Raw genomic sequence first — 17,361 nt, 5'->3', positions numbered from 1 at the left:
TTAACTTTTTAAGAAGCTTTAGCATGTTATCACTTTATTATTTTTATTGTGCTAAAATAATGAGATACCATTTCAACCTATCAGACCAGGTGTGGGGAAATAGATCTTGCCATCATTTGTAAGAATATAAAACCATGTAACTTTTTTGGAGGGTGATCTGAAGTAAGTATCCAAATATTTAATGTCTTATCCTATTACCCAGCAATTCCACTTCTAGGAATCTCTTCTACGGAAAAACTTGCACAGTGCAAAAAGAAATATGGACAAAGTAGTACACTGCATCATTTATTGTATCAAAATGATTAGAAACGACCCAAATCTCCACAGGTAGGGGATGATTTAAATAACCTGTGCTATCCCACATGATGGAATTCCATGCAGCCATTTTTTATAAAAAGAGGTAGCTTTATGTATACTGACATCAAAATATAACCAGGATATATTGTTAAGTAAAAAAGCAAATTGGATAACGATATGATCTTCTGTTTTCATGTACCCAGAAAAACCTCTGAAAGGAAGGATCTAAACTGCGAGATTCTCTGAGCACTGAGATAGAAGGAGAAGCCACTGTTTCTGTCCTGACTAGGTAATTCAAATATGTGAGAAAAGAACTCAAACAAGACGAAAAGACATTCAGTGACAAGTAAGTCAGGTCCCTACCCTGTCCCTCAGGCTCCTCTGAGGAAAAGGGAAATCTCTTTTTTACTTTATACATGTCTGTAATGTTAGTACTTTTTAATTTTAAACAAAGAACATTGTTTTTTATAATTTTTTTTAAAAAATTCAATCTAGTGAGAAAAGTAAAAAGAATGTTTACTAAAGAAAATTTACAAATAATACAAAAGTTTACGAAGAAAATAAATATCAGCCACAGTCTCATCTCCCAGGGCAGGAAAAATGCCATTTGATGCCTTTCCCTCAAATCTTTTTTATGCACATACATCCTTTACAAAAAAAAAAGTTTGTAAAACAATCACAAAATACACACAAAGTGGAAGGATTCTAAACATGTAGCCTGAAGCAGAAAGAAATGAAATTTATAAAAAGAAACCTTACTTTTTACACTTAAGAGTATAGCATAAACAGTCTCCCATATTTCCCATATTAAATATTCTTAAACAACATGATTTTTAGTGGTTGTTTAGGAACCTATCATAAGCAATCTTTCTTTTTTTTTTTTTAAGATTTTATTTATTTATTTGCCAGAGAGAGACACAGCAAGAGAGGGAACACAAGCAGGGGGAGTGGGAGAGGGAGAAGCAGGCTTCCTGCTGAGCAGGGAGCCCGATGCCAGGCTCGATCCCAGGACCTTGGGACATGACCTGAGCCGAAGGCAGACGCTTAACGACTGAGCCACCCAGGCGCCCCAGCAATCTTTCTTTAACCAATCTTTTATCATCAAACATTTAGGTTGTTTCCCATTTCAGAAAAATGTTTTGCAAATGTAGAAAAGAATAGCCTTTGGGGGCAAACAGAGTCCAGGACAACAGAGAAAAAGTCCCTGCAGTCATCTCTTTCCCCTTCCTGACCCCACCCTATGGGGTCTCTGCCCAGGCCTTCCAGACCACTCCCAGAGCACTGCCAGGGCCCAGAGCCAACTGGCCTCCAACTCTGACGTTTCCCCATGAAAGGGCAGAGGCTCTGGTCTGTCTTTCCTGGCCCTGAGATCTTTTTCCAGCAAAACACAATCTGATCCAGGGGCAGTTCAGACGCCTACCCCCCATCCATAGTCTTCCAACTCTCCAAATTCAAGGTTCTCAGGGTGCTGGTGGCCCAGAGATAGGTGCAACATTCTCATACTGGGGCTCCTCTTGCCCTTCCCCATCAGCCAGCTTCTGGGGATCCTGTTCTTGGGGGCCACCCTCAGGGGCCAGCTCCTGGGCCCTCCCTGAGCTCTTGGTGCCATCCCCTAGCCCCCTGGCCACTTCCTCTGGCCCAGTTCCTGCAGACTCCAAGGGCCTAGTGAGCTCATCATTCGGGGCTAAGCTGGGGCTCTGACTGGCAGAGCCAGAGGCCAGCCCAGGGCTGCCCTTATTTCGACTAAGGGCCCGGCGTGGAGGCTTAGGGATGGCACTCTTGACCTTGGGCTCTGCCTGGCCTTTCTGGAAGCTACCAAAACGGCGGAGAACAGACCGGACAGGGCCCTCAGATAACTGGGGTGTCCCTGCCAGCATGTAGATCGTGGTCACAGAGCCTGAGCCCTCCAGGACACTGCCCTCAATGGCTTCTACACGCTCAGCCACTGTCCGGCCACCAGGGGGGAGCCGGCGGCGGCCAATGGCTGAATCCCTGGGGCTGGCAGCACCAGGAAGGGTCTCATCCATTTCTGCTTTCTCTGAGCCCATGGACTCCTCAGCCTCCTGGCTTTCAGGACCCAGCTGGGCCCCCCCGGGAGAGCCTCTTGGGCTTTCGGAGAGGACTGGAGATCTCCCCTGAGCTTCGGCGACTCTGTGGCGCAAACTTGGTGCCTTCGGCAAAGGAGACTGATGGCCGCTTGGCCCGTGCGAGACTGGAAGTGCGCGGAATGGGGAATGGTGTGGAGGCGTCCTCAGGAGGAGGGATGGGACCTCCAGCCAGGCTGGCCTCTGGAAACTCTCCGTGAGCCACAGTGACCATCCCTGGCAGAGGAGACAGAAGAGCTTGGCCAAAGCTGGGCTGGCCACCCCAATCCGTCTTTGTTTATTCAGTTTAGCATCTGCTGGGAAGCCTCATCAATGGGGCGAAGAGGGTGAGGGTACAGAGGCAGGGGAAGGGCCTATTCAGGGAGACATGACTCCTTCTACACACTTTCCTCACCACCCTTTCCCCCTTAAACTAATGCCACACCCTAAGCAAGCTAAAACTCTGTCAGTGCCACACGGTTGTGTCCCTCTCACCTGCGGCCTTTTGTGTGTGTTGTTCCTTCTTCCCGAACACCTTTCCCACCCCTCTTTAGCGGTCACTTGGTTAACTCCTCCTGGTTCTCCTAGACTCAACTCCAATATCACCAACACTGAGACATCTTCCCCGACCCTAATCACCCCTGACACGGCCGGATTGTGAGCCCCTACTTGCATGTCCCCCATCAAAGCACGGATCACTCTGTCCCACACGTGCCTGATTACCGCCCGCCAGACGACGAGCTTGGTGAGGACAGGAATGTTCTGTCTTGTTCTTTACTATGTCCCACAACCAGGAAATCGACCTGCACTCGAATGGGCACTTGATACATGTTTGCTGCAGGAATAAAGAAGTGGTAGTGGGCAGGGCTGCTCGGAGCTGAGCGGGCTGTTGGGGGGCTACCTTCTTGGGGTGGCACGCAGTAGGCCGGGCTCTCGTCCTCTCCAGACTCAGGATCAGAAGAGAAGGAGTCGTCTGAGGCCCAGCCCGCAGAGGGCGGCTCGATGAAGCTGTGGTTGAAGGGGATCTCCGGGTCGTGGTGTGAGACTGCAGAAGGCTCCGGGTCAGGCGTGGAGCTCCACGGAAGACCTTGTCCCATCCCAGCCCCTGACCTTCAGCACCCACACTGACCTGTCACCCAGGGAAGCTTGTGGCTGCTGAAGGAACCACAGGGTAGCACCGAGCCCAGGCTGCTCAGTGCCCCCCAGACCTGCAGCTTCATCCTGGACACAGCAGCTCCATCACTTGCTGGCCTGGGGGTACAGAAGGGAGGTCAGTACATGCGACCTCTCTGGGCCTCAGTTTCCTCATCTGTCAAGTGGGGACAACGCCTATCTATCAGACCATTTTCCAGGACCCAGCCTAGTGCCGGGCACCTGGTGGGGTTTCCCCAAAATGCAGCTTTGTGTTATTATCACCCTGGCTGAGTCCCAGCTCAGCTACATTTCTGGAAGCACCACCCCTCCAGGAAGCCTGTCCTTGACCCCACCCCCAAGCTGGAAGCCACCGCTTCACTGTTACCATTCCTGTGACAGCCTTTGTCCATTTCTGTCCTCGTGTGAAGGTCTTCTTCCCCACCCCCAGGCTCTGTGCCCCAGCAGGGGGCTACTGGGTCATCTGTGAATACCCCACAGCACAGAGGGGGATGCTCAGGGATTAGCGCATGAACCAGTAAGAGAGCACCAGACAGAGAATCCAGAAAAACAGAGCATGGGCTTTGTGCATGCCACTGACAGGCTGGGTCACCTTAGGCCTCCGTGTCCTCCTCTGAGAATTGAGAATGCTAATCCTCCTGCCCCCAGATTCCCTGCTCCGAACCTCCTTGCTGCTGTGAGTCTCCAAGGAACCAAGAATTGTGAAGAGATTTTGTAAAGGAACAAAGTTCTGTGCAAACAACATTCCCCTCCAGTGGGCACCCCCCACCCCCGTAAGCCACCCTAATCCTTTCTATTATCTCTTTCTCTCAGAAAGCCACCATCTCTGATAAAGCGCTGCTCACTCTCCGTTCAGGAAATGGGGAGGTGTTGAGGACTAGTCTCTTCCCCTCCAGGCCCAGCACTGCCCTGCTGCTTCTGCCTTCCCCGCCTTCCTGCTCTGGTCCCTGTTAATACACCCTCGGCCACACGCCGCAGGTTTGAGTTTCGCCAGCCTGGGGCCCAGTGCTCACTGCTCCCAGTCCTGCAACTTGGAAACTCGCCTATGGAAGGCTTCCAAGGAAGGCAGGCAGCTGACCTGGTGTGTCCAGGCTGTGGCCACTGCCAACTACCTCATTACCTCTGACTTAAGTGTGTGACAAGGCCAGCCCTTCCCCACCCCTGAAAGGAAACCAGATGCCAGCCTGCTCCCAACCCCCTGGCCTGAGCTGGGGGTGCGGAAGGGACAGGCCAGAGCTCACCTGTCCTTGGGGTCCAACTGGGCGGCCCGGCAGCAGCAGACACAGAAGATGATGCCCAGGAGCAGGAGCAGCAGAGGTACAAGGAGGCCTGCAATGAGGGCCGCATCCTGCCTGCGAGGCCCTAGGGAGAGCGGGGGGAGAAGGGGAGAGCAGGGGATGGCCAAATATTCAGGGCCATTCTGTCTCATCTCCAGCTCTGAGCTGCCTCTTCCCCAGAACCTTCCACCTATGGTCCCTCCCCTTTTTCTGAGAGATACAGGCTCTACTCAGCCTTGAGGCCCTCTCCCCAAGGCAGCCTCCCTGCTAGCCTGTCCCCTCCTGATGGTCCCTGGCCTGTTCCACAAGCCCTTGCTCCCAACTGTCACGCCTGGTACACATCCCCTGTGCATTACATCCCTGTGTATCAGGTGTGACAGGTGCCTGCTCGTTTCCCGGATGCTAGCCTGGTTTCCCAGGAGGCAGGGGCTGTCATATCTTCAGGGACCCCAAAGTAACCATACAGATTTCAGGCCTAGGGAATGCCTCCTAAGTGAGCCCAGTCTGCCTGGCAAGTGGTAGGTCCCTGGAGCCATATAAAGGGCCAGTCTTTCCCTGGTTACTGCCCCCGCACCCTCCTTTTTTTTTTTCTTTCTTTCTGTTTATTTTTTAAGATTTTATTTATTTATTTGACAGAGAGACAGCGAGAGAGGGAACACAAGCGGGGGGAAGTGAGAGAGGGAGAAGCAGACTCCCCAGCCCGACGTGGGGCTCGATCCCAGGACCCTGGGACCACGAACTGAGCGAAGGCAGCTGCTTCACTGACCGAGCCCCCCAGGCGCCCTGCCCCCTCCCTTCCACCTTACCCAGCTGGCAGGCCCCAGAGATAGGGGTGCAGGGTCCCTCTGGGCATTCACAGGGATCCGAGCAGTTGCTACCATGGAAGCCAGGTGGGCATGATGTGTTGCAGCTATGGGGTGACAAGAGAAGGGCACAGGGGAAGGCAGATCTCTGGGCACTGCTCCCCCCCCCGCCCCCGCCATACGGACTTCCCCGGATGATGCCCAAGCAGACTCCTCTGACCTCTGAGCCACATTCTAAGTACCCCTGGCAGTGTTTGGGAGAATGCCCTAGCCCCTAAGCCCACCTTCCAGAGTGGCCACCCAGAAGCTGCCCCTGGGTGCCCAGCCCCCCAGGGTATAATCTGCAGACAAGAGCCACCTCTCATGATCCTCATCCCTAGCCCATCTGGCACTAAGTGCAATAAGCAAGATGCCAACGGCATCCAGAGAAAAGTCCTCTGGGTCTGGAGGTCTAAGCCCGCTTTCTGCCCCACTCTCTGGGCCTTGGTCCTCTGCTCTATAAAATGAGGTCTCTTCCATTTGATACTACATTCTGTCCTAGAGGTGGAAAACCTGACGTTGGAGACATTGACCTTGATTATGTTCTACCACCTAAAGACGTCAGGCAAACAACAATGGAGTTGGAGTCCTACCCCTAAATAACCTCCACCTAGTTAGGGAGCCAGGCCTTTTCGATGAAGCATCACTCTGACCCTCATCTGGAAGATGCAGGCCTCACAACAGGAGGAATAACTTCGCAGTTACGAACACGCGGGGTGGGTATGTGGGAGGCAGAGAAGCCCCGGAAGGGAAGTTCAGGAAACAGATTGCACAGAGGCCTGACCTAGGCCCCTGCCTCCGTGCCAGGGCCCCAGTTCTCTCACCTGGGTCCCCAGTAGCCAGCGTGGCAGACGCATTCCCCAGTCACAGCATCACAGGTCCCCTGAACACAGGTGGGGCAGGTGGAGCTACAGCCATCCCCAAAGGTCCCGGTCGGGCAGGGCTCTTCACACCTGAGGTGAGGGGAGACTTGGGATGGGCGGGCAGGGCAGGCCTGGCAGGGCAGAGCCCCCCACAAGGGGTCCTACCCATGTTCCCCCATGCTTCTGGACTCAGGGCCCCAACTGTCTACTCCTCAGCAGTGAAGCTCAGGCGTAAACAGGGCCTTGAACCTGGGGCCAAACCCAAGAGGTGACAGACTACAGATCCCTAGAGGAAGAAGAGAGCAGGATACCTGAGTGGCGAAGGAGCCGGAAGAGAACCCTGCCCAGGGCCTCATCAGCACCCATCTCTCTTGCCTCAGTCTTCACCAGGAGGCAGGCCCCCAAGGCTGTGTGAATGAGCGTGTTGGGCGGGGGCAGCCATCCCAGAGGGAACAGCTGGAATGAGGATCCTGAAGGAAGGCGCACCCCACCCGGAACAGGCCGGCCCCCTCACCTGGGCCCCAGCCGCCCAGGCTCACAGTGCTGACAGTGCCCGGTGTCTGGCTGACAGGCCTCCCCAAGCCGGCAGTGGGGGCACAGCTGCCTGCAGCTCTCGCCAAAGGTGCCAGGTGGGCAGGGCTGGTGGCACTGGGTTCCGTTCCAGCCTGGCTCGCAGGACGCACAGCTGCCTGTGTCTGCAGAGCACGGCTCCTTCTGCTTGCAGTGGCCACAGCTGGGAAGAGGAGGAGTCATGGGAGCACTGCGGAGCGGACAGAACGAGTCCCCACACAGGCCTCCAGGGACACTGGAGAGCATCCAGGGCACTCACAGGCAGGTTGAGCCTCAGTTTCCCCATGTTGTACAACAAAAAGGCTGGACAGAGGATCTCTGTAGGATTCCAGCCCTCTCCTTCTAACTTCCCATTCCAGAACCCAGCCTTCCTAGGCCCACGGTCACCAAGAGCTCCCAGCCGAGCCAGGACAGCCAAGTTACTCTGGCCAACTTTCTCCCCAGTGTTTCCTCCTATCCCTTTTCTCCTCTCAACCCTCCTATCCACGCCATCTGTGAGGTCTGGCGTGATTGGGACTCCATGTATCTCCTATCCCATAACATGAAAATGCAGAAAAATTAAAACATGTCTGCTTTCATCAGTATAATTTCAAGTTTATCTTATGTTTAAAAAAAAAGTTTTCAGGCTGCCCGGGTGGCTCAGTGCGTTAAGCGTCTGCCTTCAGCTCAGGTCATGATCTCGGGATCCTGGGATCAAGCCCCACATTGGGCCCCCTACTCAGTGGGGAGTCTGCTTCTCCCTCTCCCTCTGCCCCCCCACTTGGGCTCGCTCTCTCTCTCTCAAATAAATAAATAAAATCTTAAAAAAAAAGTTTTGGGGCGCCTGGGTGGCTCAGTCGTTAAGCGTCTGCCTTCGGCTCAGGTCATGGTCCCGGGGTGCTGGGATCGAGCCCCGCATCGGTCTCCCTGCTCCACAGGAGGCCTGCTTCTCCCTCTCCCACTCCCCCTGCTTGTGTTCCCTCTCTCGCTGTGTCTCTCTCTGTCAAATAAATAAATAAAATCTTAAAAAAAAAAAAAATAAGGGCGCCTGGGTGGCTCAGTTGGTTAAGCAACTGCCTTCGGCTCAGGTCATGATCCCGGAGTTCTGGGATCGAGCCCCACATCGGGCTCCTGGCTCAGTGGGGAGCCTGCTTCTCCCTCTGACCATCTCCCCTCTCATGCTGTTTCTCTCTCGCTCGCTCTCTAATAAATAAATAAATAAAATCTTTAAAAAAATAAAAAAGTTTTCCCCAGTTGTTGTTTTTTGGGGGTTTTTTTTGAGATGTGACTGTCATACTGCCCTGTGTAACTTTAAGGTGAACAGCATAATGACTTGACTTACATACATTGTGAAATGCTGACCACAGTAAGTTTAGTTAACATCCCTTATCTCAGAGAGGTACAAAAAAGGGAAAAAATGTTTTTTTCTTTGTGATGAAAACTCTTGGGATCTACTTTCCGCTAAGGTAATCCTTATCTTAATTTCTCATTATCTTAAATTCTTTAACAGTTTCTTGAAAAAAGTTTCTCTCCAGGTAATTATCTGGAATCATACGCTTGGATCAGACTCATTTGTTCATAAAATCAATTTAGCAGACCAGCATCAAAAAAAAAAAAAAAAAAAGAAAGAAAGAAAAGAAAAGCTAAAGAAATAAAACATTACAGTGAGTGTGTGCATCTAACATATGTAGTATCTGCAGATATGTACATATATATTACATATAATACATGAAGCAAAGATAAGTATATGTTGTCTGGTTAAGCTTTTACCTCATTGCTGTGTGTCTTGAGAGGGAGAGAGGTGGGATGTCAAACGCGTTCTTTTTGTTGTTTGGTTTGTTTTTATTTGTCGTTAAGTAAGCGCCATGCCCAACCCCCAACGCGGGGCTGCAACTCTACAGCCCCGGGATCAAGAGTCGCATGCTCTGCCTACTAAGCCAGCCAGGCGCCCCAAAGCGCATTTCTTATTGTGGGTGGGGCGGCCAAAGTTTGAAAGCCACTAAGTTTTAAAGGCACCCTGCATTCGTTTCGTCACGCGATTCATCTTTTATCTGCTTCTATGTATAGCTTGCTGGTACTACTATTGTTTGAGAGGAACCGGACGAAGGGCTGGGCGAGGCTGGACCTAGGCCATCGAGGGTCCTTCTCCCCCTCCCGTCCCGTCCCCGTCTGTCTTTGCGGGGAGCACCGCGCCCGGTTCTGCCCGCGCCCCCGCCTCTGCCTGGCTCGTCCCTCGGGTCCGGTTCGGACCGGACTGCTCGGCACGCCCTCCCCGCGCCCGCGGCCCCTCCCCCCTCGCTCCGCCCCCCCGCCCCCGGCCGCAGCCCCGCAGCCGCGCGCTCACCTGTCGCGGCAGTGAGGCCCGTAGCTGCCGGCGCGGCAGGGCAGCTCGCAGCGGGCGCCGCGGAAGCCCGGCGGGCAGGCGCACTGGCCGGAGGCGGCGCTGCAGCGGCCGCGCACGCACTCGCACGGCTGCCGGCAGTCGGGGCCCCACCAGCCCGGCTGGCAGGCGCAGCGGCCCGTCTCCTGCGCGCACGGCGAGCCGTGGCAGGCGCAGCGGAAGCTGCAGCGGCGGCCCCACCAGCCCGGCTCGCAGCGGCAGGAGCCGTCGGTTGGATCGCAGCGCGCCGCCGCCGGGTTGCACTGGCACGGGCGGCGGCAAGTGGACGACCACCAGCCGGGTTCGCAGCGGCACGCGCCCGTCGCGGGGTCGCAACGCCCGTGGGGGCCGCAGGCGCACGCGAACTCGCATCGGCCGCCCCAGCGGTCCGCTAGGCAGTGGCACACGCCTGTGGCCGGCTCGCACTGGCCGTGTGGGTGGCACGCACAGATCTCACGGCAGTCGGGGCCCCAGTACTGGCCCGGGCAGCCTGCAAAGGGGGAGGGGGGGCGCGGGGAACGGAAGGGGGTCAGCGGGCTCAGGGCCAGGCGCCGATCTGCGCCTCGCGCCCCCGTCCACAAGGAAGAGGGGGCGCCAGGCCCACCCCCAAGAGCCAGAGACAGACCCTTGGACGTCTGGCAGCCTAACCTCCTGGGGCACAGCTCACTTCCTGCCTCTGACTGGGAACTACAAAAACCCTTTGCAGTGGCCCAGCTTTCTACTTCGAGAGCACACTGAGAGCACACTGAAAGCTCCCGAATGGGAGAAGCTTTGCCCAGAGTCACACAGAAGTAGGATTTCCTCCCTCTCATGCCCATCCCCGCATCCCCCCCCCACCCCACCCCCCCGGTGGTAAACTGAGTGTCCACCCCGGCCCAGATGCTGACCGTGAGGGTCACAAGGGAAGCCACATTTGCCCCTAGTGTCTCCTCTCAGCCCTGATTCCTGCTCTCTGGCCATCCTGCCCACCAGACCCTTTCCCTTGCCCCTCTTCCAGCCATGGGTGTCCTTCCACCCTCCAGAAAGGGCATGGGAGGGAGACTGAGAATGTGCCCATTTTGCAATTAACGGATAACCTGCGTCTTTTCTGAGAAGTTGAACATGATGGTGAAGGGCAGACAACTGAAACTCTGCCTAGTGCTTTGTGGATATGGGTAAAAACCGGATGACTCAGGGCATCTTCCAGGAATGCGTCACTTCCTGACTCTGGGCCTCAATTTCCTCAGTGGCCCTGCTGTTCTAAGATCACATTTCTACCTGCTTTGCCTCCCGGCTCCCCAGTTCTGCCTAGCAACTTCAACCTCCAGCTGAAACTAGGACTCACGGGAGTTGCACTGGGCCCCGAAGAATCCAGGTTTGCATCGACAGAGGCCTGGTTTCACACATACTTCATCTTCCTGGCAGGCATCTACCCCCTCACAGATGGCTGAAAAACATCCCACCCAGGTGGAAAGGACAGTGGCATGGCCCAACCAGGGGACACTCGGCCCCTCTCACTGCCCCCCAGCACCCTGCCCCCTCAAGAGCCATTCCCTCAGGGCGGGGGTATGTGTGTCAGGATGGACTCTAGCTCTAGGGTTCAGGAGGGGAAATAGGCCCAGGAGGAGAGGAAGGAAGGGTCACTGGGCTACGTCCTCATTTCTTCTCGGGTGGGGATCCATTCTGGCTACTCACGGACGGTGCATTCTTGATCTTTCTGCCTCCAGCCTGGGCAGCACTGGAGCTCAGCAGAGGGGCTGTGGGGCAGAGAGGGGTCAGCCGGGGGACACACTGGCTCCGCACGTGGATCACTGTCTCTGGCTGAGATGTGGGAGGCTGCCTCAGCCCCATCAGGCAGGTCTAGCCAAGAGTCACAGTCCCAGTGTCCCTAATCCCATCCCTGGCCCTCCCACCTTGGCCTTGACTATCCACCTCCCTCCAGGCTGTCCCCAGGCCCCCTTCCCTTCACGTCCTCCTTCCTGGCAATGCCTCAACACCAGTTCGACCAGCCCCGCCCCCACATCAGGTTCCCACAAAGACCCACCTGCTGGCCATGCAGACATGCCGCCCATTGGGGTCCAGCTTGGACCCCTGGGTCCCCTGTGTCCAGAGCAGCAACAGTGGGAGCAGCCTCAGCCCCATGGCGGCCAGTCCAGCGGGAGTGCTTGGGTTAGTCTGGCCCCCACGGCTCCCAACCCCCTCCCTGCTTCCTTCCAAGGCCTTTCCTGAGGAAACCAGTGTGAAGGGGCGGGCTGCCATGAGGCACCTCCCTGAGAGGGCGGGTGGGTGGGTGCTGGGAAGACCAGACACCAGAGAAATGAAAAGGAAAGGAAGGCCTTGGTGAAGGCTGAGTGGGGGCAGTCTGGAGGGGGCAGGAAGATGGAGCTGCAAGTCCCAGGACACTGGGGGATAGGTGAGGGTGTGCGGTGAGAGGGGGAGCCACGTCTTTCCATTAGGTCATACTACGTAAGTGAGGCCCTAGCCGGGAGAAGCTCCCCACCCACTACCAACAAGACCCTGTGAGGAAACCACAGCCTGTCCTGGCGGAGCCAGGCAGGGGCCGACGACTAACACACAGACATGGAGCCATTTCTGGGTATCGTGGGCAGCTGCTTTATTACATTAGCTTAGGCCATTCTCACAAAGCCTTGGGAGGTAGGTAGTTCTCTATTTTATGGATGAGAAAACTGAGACTCTGGAAGGAAGCACTTTTATCTGGCCCCTGAGGCTTGGCACAGAGATACAGGGAAGGAAGGTAGGCTGAGCTCTTCATCATGCCCTGGCTCAGGCCAGGACTGGGAAAGAGCCTGGGGAGGGCCGAGAAGGAGGGAGCCCTGTCTTCATTTGAGGCCACACATCCACCCATAGCGCAATTCCAAAGTCAGGTCTCTGGGGGCAGCTGAGACACCCCAGACAAAGATGTTCGTCAAGTGCTGAGCAGAGCTAGTCAGGAGTTGAGGACTGTGGGGCTGCCCCCAGGCTCCAAGTGGGATTGCTGTGGGGCCTCCTCTTCTCCCGCTAGCTCACTGGGAGCCATGCTGCTGGTCTGGGCTTCAGGGACTTCTGTTTCACCCTGATAGGACAGGCCAAAGCTGGGGGGAGAACCAAGAGGTATTTTGAGCTTGCATGCTAGAGAGGTCAAGGCTATGGGCTCAGGGAGTGGTAAGGAAAGGGGATACAATAGGAAGGGAGGACAGCATGAGGTATTGAGGAGGCGAAGGGGCCAGGGCCAACGGAGGGAGGGGCATGCTTAGAGCTCAGGACAGCAGGATGAATGTCAGTGGAGCAGGAAAGGGGAGAAGAACAAAGGTGGGGCCCTTCCTTCACCCCCACAACCTTTGCCCTTCCTCTTCCCCCAACATACAAACTCTGTATTCTGGACTCAGTGGGTGGAGGGTGGGCTCCCTTATCACTGGAGAGCAGGAGCCATGAGCTGTCTTCATCGTCACTGAGGCAGAGAGGGGGAGAGAGGAGATGTGGGGGTCATTTATCAAGGCCCTGGGGGACAAGGGGAGTCCAGCTATGTCCAGCCTTCTGCCCAGTACCCAGGAACAGCCAAGGGAGGATAGAGTGACTACAGGACCCTCAAGGCTGGAGAGGAGGAGGTGCTAGGGTGATGAAGGAAGGACATCTTGAGGCTTTTATTTTATAGCCTCACAGCAGGCCCTGACGTGGCTGTAATTATATTCTTAACCCTCTGAGAACAAACAGATTCAGCTAAGACAGGAAACTGAAAAACTCACGTGGAGAAGCATCATTACCAGATTTCTTCAGCAGGAGGTATAGTGAGCATGGCAAGTCAGAGCAGTGCGATCCAGAGAGAAGGGTGGCAGGCTGGACAGCAGGCTCAGGGGGTGACCAGGCTGGAGTGGCAGGCTCAGGGGGTGACCAGGCCAGGTTAGCAGGTTGAAGAAGTGACTAGGCTAGGTGACAGGCTCAGGCAGTGCTGAGGCTAAGGTGGTAGGCTCCAGGGGTGATTAGGCTGGGTTTGAGCATGACCAGGCTGGGTCATCAGGCTCGGCAGAATTAGCAAGAGAGGACCGGCTCAGTGGGAATGGAGGCAGGGACTTACCTGCTTTCTGCTTCCTCTGGGATCCCTAGCATCTTGGCCTTGATCTTCTTCCGCTGCTTCTTGACAGCCACCTTCATGGCCTCAACCAAAAGCCCAGGGACCCGGTGGTCTGTGAGCAGCTCCCTACAGAGGAGGGAAAAGGGCAGAGTAAGCAGCGGGAAAGCCAACAGTCGGTCTCATCCCAAGTACCTGTGCATGTTGTTCCCTTTGTTTGAAACACTCTGCCTTGCTCACACCCCTCAGACTTAGCTTAGGTGTTGCTCCCTCCTAGGAATCTGTCTTTGACCACTGCTGTGACTTTTTGTACTACCTCCTCCCCCATTTGGAAGAAGTTCTAGGAAGGCAGGGGCTGTGTGATTCATGTCCTCCCGATGTCCAGCACAGTGCCTGGCACATGTCACTGTGGATAGATCAGGGAACCACAGAATGAAGCAGGTGACGTGAGGCCCCCGGACAGGTGTGAGAGGAGCCCCTGAGCTTCCCAGCCCCTGCCCACCGCCCTCACCGCTGGAAGTAGGCCAACTCCTCCTTCAGCAGGAACACGGTGGCTTTGAGCTCATTCCGCTCCTGAAGGATCTGCTCCAGCTCCTCTCGACTGAAGCTGCACTGTCCTGCCTTGGAGGGGCGCCCGGGCTGCTGCACGGCACCCGCCTGCGGGAGGACAGGCTCGGTCCGAGGGCTGCCTCCACCGGCGCTCCCCTGCCCCAGGGGCCACCTCAGGACTCCTAGAGCCAGTGGCGGGCAGGGAGACTTGGGAGGCGAGGGCGCTGCGACAGATGACAGCCCAGTGCTCTGGCTGGGCGTGGGAGCAGGGGCCGGCCGGCGCCGCGCGCCTGTGTGCCGCCTCCCACCTTCCCGGTGGACCTGCTACGCAGCACCCTTCCCGAGTGCCCACCAAGTACCAGACCTGTGAGTACCGTGCTGGGCACTCACCGGGTCCTCAGGGGTCCCCGGGGCTCCTGCGTCGGCGGTGGCCCGCTCGGGCTCCTGCCTCTGCTCGTACCCGGCCACCCCGGCCTGGTCCCGCGCCAGCTCCACGGCCCCCCGGCGCTGTAGTTGGCGCTCGCTCTCGCGGTCCCTCGCGGCGCGCAGCTGGGTTTGTACCGCGGCCAGCTTGTGCCGCAGCTCTGCATTCACCAGTAGGAGGCGCTGCAGCTGCTCCTGCAGCTGGGGGCGGAGCAAAAGAGGTAGGCGGGGCGTCGCTGGGTGGAGCGGGGGAGCCCCGCCTCACGCCCATCGCCCGGCCCCGCCCTCACCGCCTCGGTCTCCTGGCTGCGCTGCAGCAGGTCTCGGCTGTGCGCGCGGAGCTCGTCCCGCTGGCGGTCGGTCACCTCCTTGAGCTGCCTCAGGAGAGCGCGCTCCTCTGAGGAAGGGGCGTCCTTAGCAGCGGCCCGGGGAGGAGGCCCCGAGCCGGCCCGCCCCGCCGCCCCTTGGCGGTGCCCGCACTCACCCTGTGGCCCAGAGCGCAGCTCTCTGCGGAGGCGCTCGTTCTCCTCCCGCAGCCGCCGCAGCTCCACCTCGGCCTGCTGCGCTGACACCTGGAGCTGGGGAGGCCAGGCTGTGAGGGCGAGGCTCCCACCAGCCCTGCGGGTGGCCAGGGGGAAGCGCGGTGACTCACTGAGTCTGGGTCCGGCCCCACGGCAGCCTTTTCCAGGAGCTCCAGCGTCCGCCCCACGAGTGGCACTAGCCTGGCCGCCGCCTCCGGCCCGAAGCGGCGCGCCAGCTCCTTCAGCTCCGCGCCCAGGGCCCCCGCTAGTTGGTACACGAGCTCCGCGGCCGTCTCTGACCCCGCGGCCACCCGAGGCCCGCTGCTGTGCGCCCCAGGCACCGCCTTCCCGGGCTCCATGTTCCCAGAAAGTTAAGGGCTGCGACAACGCCCGCCCCCTCCAACCCTAACCCGGGCAGGAAAAAGCCAAACAGTTCCGGCCCAGGAAGCAGTAGAGGGCGGGGGAAGAAGCGACAGACGAGCGATTAAGAGAAAAAGGCTTGGGGAAGGAGGTAGTGCACTGGGCCCCCTGGGCCCTGTCCTGTTCAAGCCCCCAAGGTCACAGGAAGCAGGACTGCCTACTTGCAGCCAGGCGTCCAAGAGCTGAGGCTGAGGGCTCTAAGTGGTCACTTTTGTCAATCCCTCCCCACAGTGCCCAATCCAGGCTCCACCCCTGTGTCGGGAGTCATGAGGCCCAACTTCGCTGCCAAGTACTACAGGCCAGAGGTGAGGTAGGAGGGCTGTCATTGGCCTCAGCCAGAGACAGCCATCTGTCCAGCCATGTGCCTGTTTTCCCAACCACCAGTGACACACAGATTAAGGGGCTACGCTGGGCACCACAGTTTCAGAGGAAAAAAATCCAAACTTCCAGACTCAGAAAATGGCAGCAGCCGCTCCAAAGGATGTTGAAAGGAGTGATGGTTTGCAAATATTTTGAAGGGCAGTTGGTAAATGTGGTCAAGGCACTAAGGGTATGAAAGCCCAACCCCACCTCAGTTCCTTGAATCTAGGGGATGCTTGGTCCACAGCCCGATTAGGGGCCTCATGCCCCTTTAAGGCTGAGGCCAGCACTTTGCTGTGATCAAGTCCAGTCTCCTGCCGTCCCTACACCCAGAATTTGAACCCGGGGTGGGGGAGGGAGCAGCAAACAAAACACAAAAACTCCTATTTATACAAAATTTATTATTATATTTTGCTCAGGACTACAAGCCACCAGATACCATAACACAAGAAGCACAAATAGGGGGAAAAGGGACCAAGCTGCTGAATGTCACCAGCTTTTCTTTGGGGGTAAAAGGTTCCAGTCTTTGGGACGTCTGAAGCAGGGGGAGGTGAGGAAACAATTAGGCATAGAGGTCTTCTCGGTCCGCAGAGTAGACCTCACCCTCTTGCAGGAGAGCGAAGTTGAGGAAGTGGGAAGGTCTGTGCACCTCGTGGTAGAACTCTTTAGGATTTGCCAGCTGCAGCTCATACTTCATGTTGGGATCGTGCCGGACACCTTGGGGAAGAAGGAAAGGGCCACTGCTAACCAGGTGCACCTGCCTCACCCAGCGTGGGCCCAGAGTCAAGCCCCAAGTGCCAAGGGTGATGGCCTAACCCCAGCCCCACTTCCCTGTGTTCCCCAACTTACCCATAAAGTTGTAGTTCCAGGAGGACTGGGCAGGAACCATAAAAAAGCCAAGGAAGCGGTCTGACAACAGCATCTGGACCCTTTCATAATGTGAGGGTAGATAGCCCTTGGGATTGTTGCCCTTGTCTGTGTTCTGGCGACCCCACTCATAGCCACTGGGGGTCAGCTTATAGGCTGTCAGTGTGCAGGAGCCTGGCGTGAAGCTGAAAGAGGGATGAGGACAGAGTCAGAGCTCAGGCCACCATTCTAGGCCCTGTGCTGCAATGCCTGCCCCACATACTTCCTCCCAAGGGAGCCCAAAGCCTACCTGCAGGTGATGATAATGGTCTTCTCACCATCCCAAGATGGGTTGTCAGCCATGATCTTAGCATGGGTGGTGACATCTTGGGGTGACAGCTGGGGTGATTCATTGGGCTGAGTGTGGATCCATCCTAAGGGCTCCATCTCCTATACGCAAAGAGAGGTGAAAAGCCATTTGAAGCCCTATCCCCATCTGCAGATAGGAATCACCTCCATGAGAGTGAACACGGCTGCCTTCCCTCCACCACTCCGACAGAAGAAAGCCCCCATCCTCCCACACCTCCACTGACCTTGAGGTACTCATGCTGGGGCAGCTGGCCAGGCAGGTGCACGGTTTGGTGAGTGCCCCACTGTGGTACCATCACAATGCAGCGGATCTCCTTCACCTGGGGGTTATCTGGTGGGCTCACCCCATACAGGTATCCTGCAATCTGGAAACAAGGGGGTCAA

At 56.5% G+C, this 17,361-nt stretch overlaps 3 protein-coding genes across 5 annotated transcripts in view; all 3 read right to left on the bottom strand.

Moving 5' to 3' along the window:
• Positions 1 to 1,327: 1,327 nt before the first annotated feature.
• SCARF1 (scavenger receptor class F member 1) lies at positions 1,328 to 11,565 on the bottom strand. The gene is given in 12 exon segments (XM_021704286.1): positions 1,328 to 2,387; positions 2,389 to 2,618; positions 3,283 to 3,426; positions 3,511 to 3,632; positions 4,775 to 4,895; positions 5,617 to 5,720; positions 6,477 to 6,605; positions 7,030 to 7,248; positions 9,409 to 9,934; positions 10,769 to 10,870; positions 11,119 to 11,180; positions 11,468 to 11,565. Coding segments are annotated over 12 exon segments (2,487 nt in total). The 3' UTR covers positions 1,328 to 1,757.
• Positions 11,566 to 12,366: 801 nt separating this feature from the next.
• On the bottom strand, positions 12,367 to 15,341 carry LOC110593191 (Rab interacting lysosomal protein). Its single transcript, XM_021704428.2, has 9 exons — positions 15,114 to 15,341; positions 14,946 to 15,039; positions 14,752 to 14,858; positions 14,429 to 14,662; positions 14,001 to 14,146; positions 13,496 to 13,618; positions 12,788 to 12,871; positions 12,429 to 12,515; positions 12,367 to 12,397 (listed from the first exon to the last, which is right to left on the bottom strand). The coding sequence occupies exons 1-9, from the start codon at positions 15,339 to 15,341 to the stop codon at positions 12,367 to 12,369; spliced, it is 1,134 nt and encodes a 377-aa protein (XP_021560103.2).
• Positions 15,342 to 16,143: 802 nt separating this feature from the next.
• Positions 16,144 to 17,361, bottom strand: part of PRPF8 (pre-mRNA processing factor 8) — a 35,598-nt gene continuing 34,380 nt past the window's right edge. For 2 of the 3 annotated variants that reach the window (XM_021704500.1, XM_021704501.1), the window contains exons 40-43: positions 17,202 to 17,342; positions 16,919 to 17,058; positions 16,612 to 16,814; positions 16,144 to 16,479 (exon numbers count right to left, since the gene is read on the bottom strand). In XM_021704500.1, coding sequence (XP_021560175.1) covers positions 16,325 to 16,479; positions 16,612 to 16,814; positions 16,919 to 17,058; positions 17,202 to 17,342 — 639 coding nt within the window. In that variant the 3' untranslated portion in view covers positions 16,144 to 16,324. Of the gene's footprint in view, positions 16,480 to 16,611; positions 16,815 to 16,918; positions 17,059 to 17,201; positions 17,343 to 17,361 lie in introns of those variants that run through there. The other variant, XM_044921853.1, reaches the window with a different exon arrangement.

The sequence above is a fragment of the Neomonachus schauinslandi genome, chromosome 15 (assembly GCF_002201575.2).
Source record: "Neomonachus schauinslandi chromosome 15, ASM220157v2, whole genome shotgun sequence".
NCBI classification, from domain to species: domain Eukaryota; kingdom Metazoa; phylum Chordata; class Mammalia; order Carnivora; family Phocidae; genus Neomonachus; species Neomonachus schauinslandi.
This window is presented reverse-complemented; position numbering and strand designations above follow the sequence as displayed.

What these genes read in the sequence shown, in the direction of transcription:
- LOC110593191 (XM_021704428.2), bottom strand. Translation starts at nt 15,341, where the DNA reads ATGGAGCCCGGGAAGGCGGTGCCTGGGGCGCACAGCAGCGGGCCTCGG. An exon ending in GCTGCGCTCTGGGCCACAGG is followed by an intron (nt 14,859 to 14,945) that starts GTGAGTGCGGGC and finishes CCCCTTCCTCAG; the next exon opens with AGGAGCGCGCTCTCCTGAGG. An exon ending in CCAGAGGAAGCAGAAAGCAG is followed by an intron (nt 12,872 to 13,495) that starts GTAAGTCCCTGC and finishes TCTCTGCCTCAG; the next exon opens with TGACGATGAAGACAGCTCAT.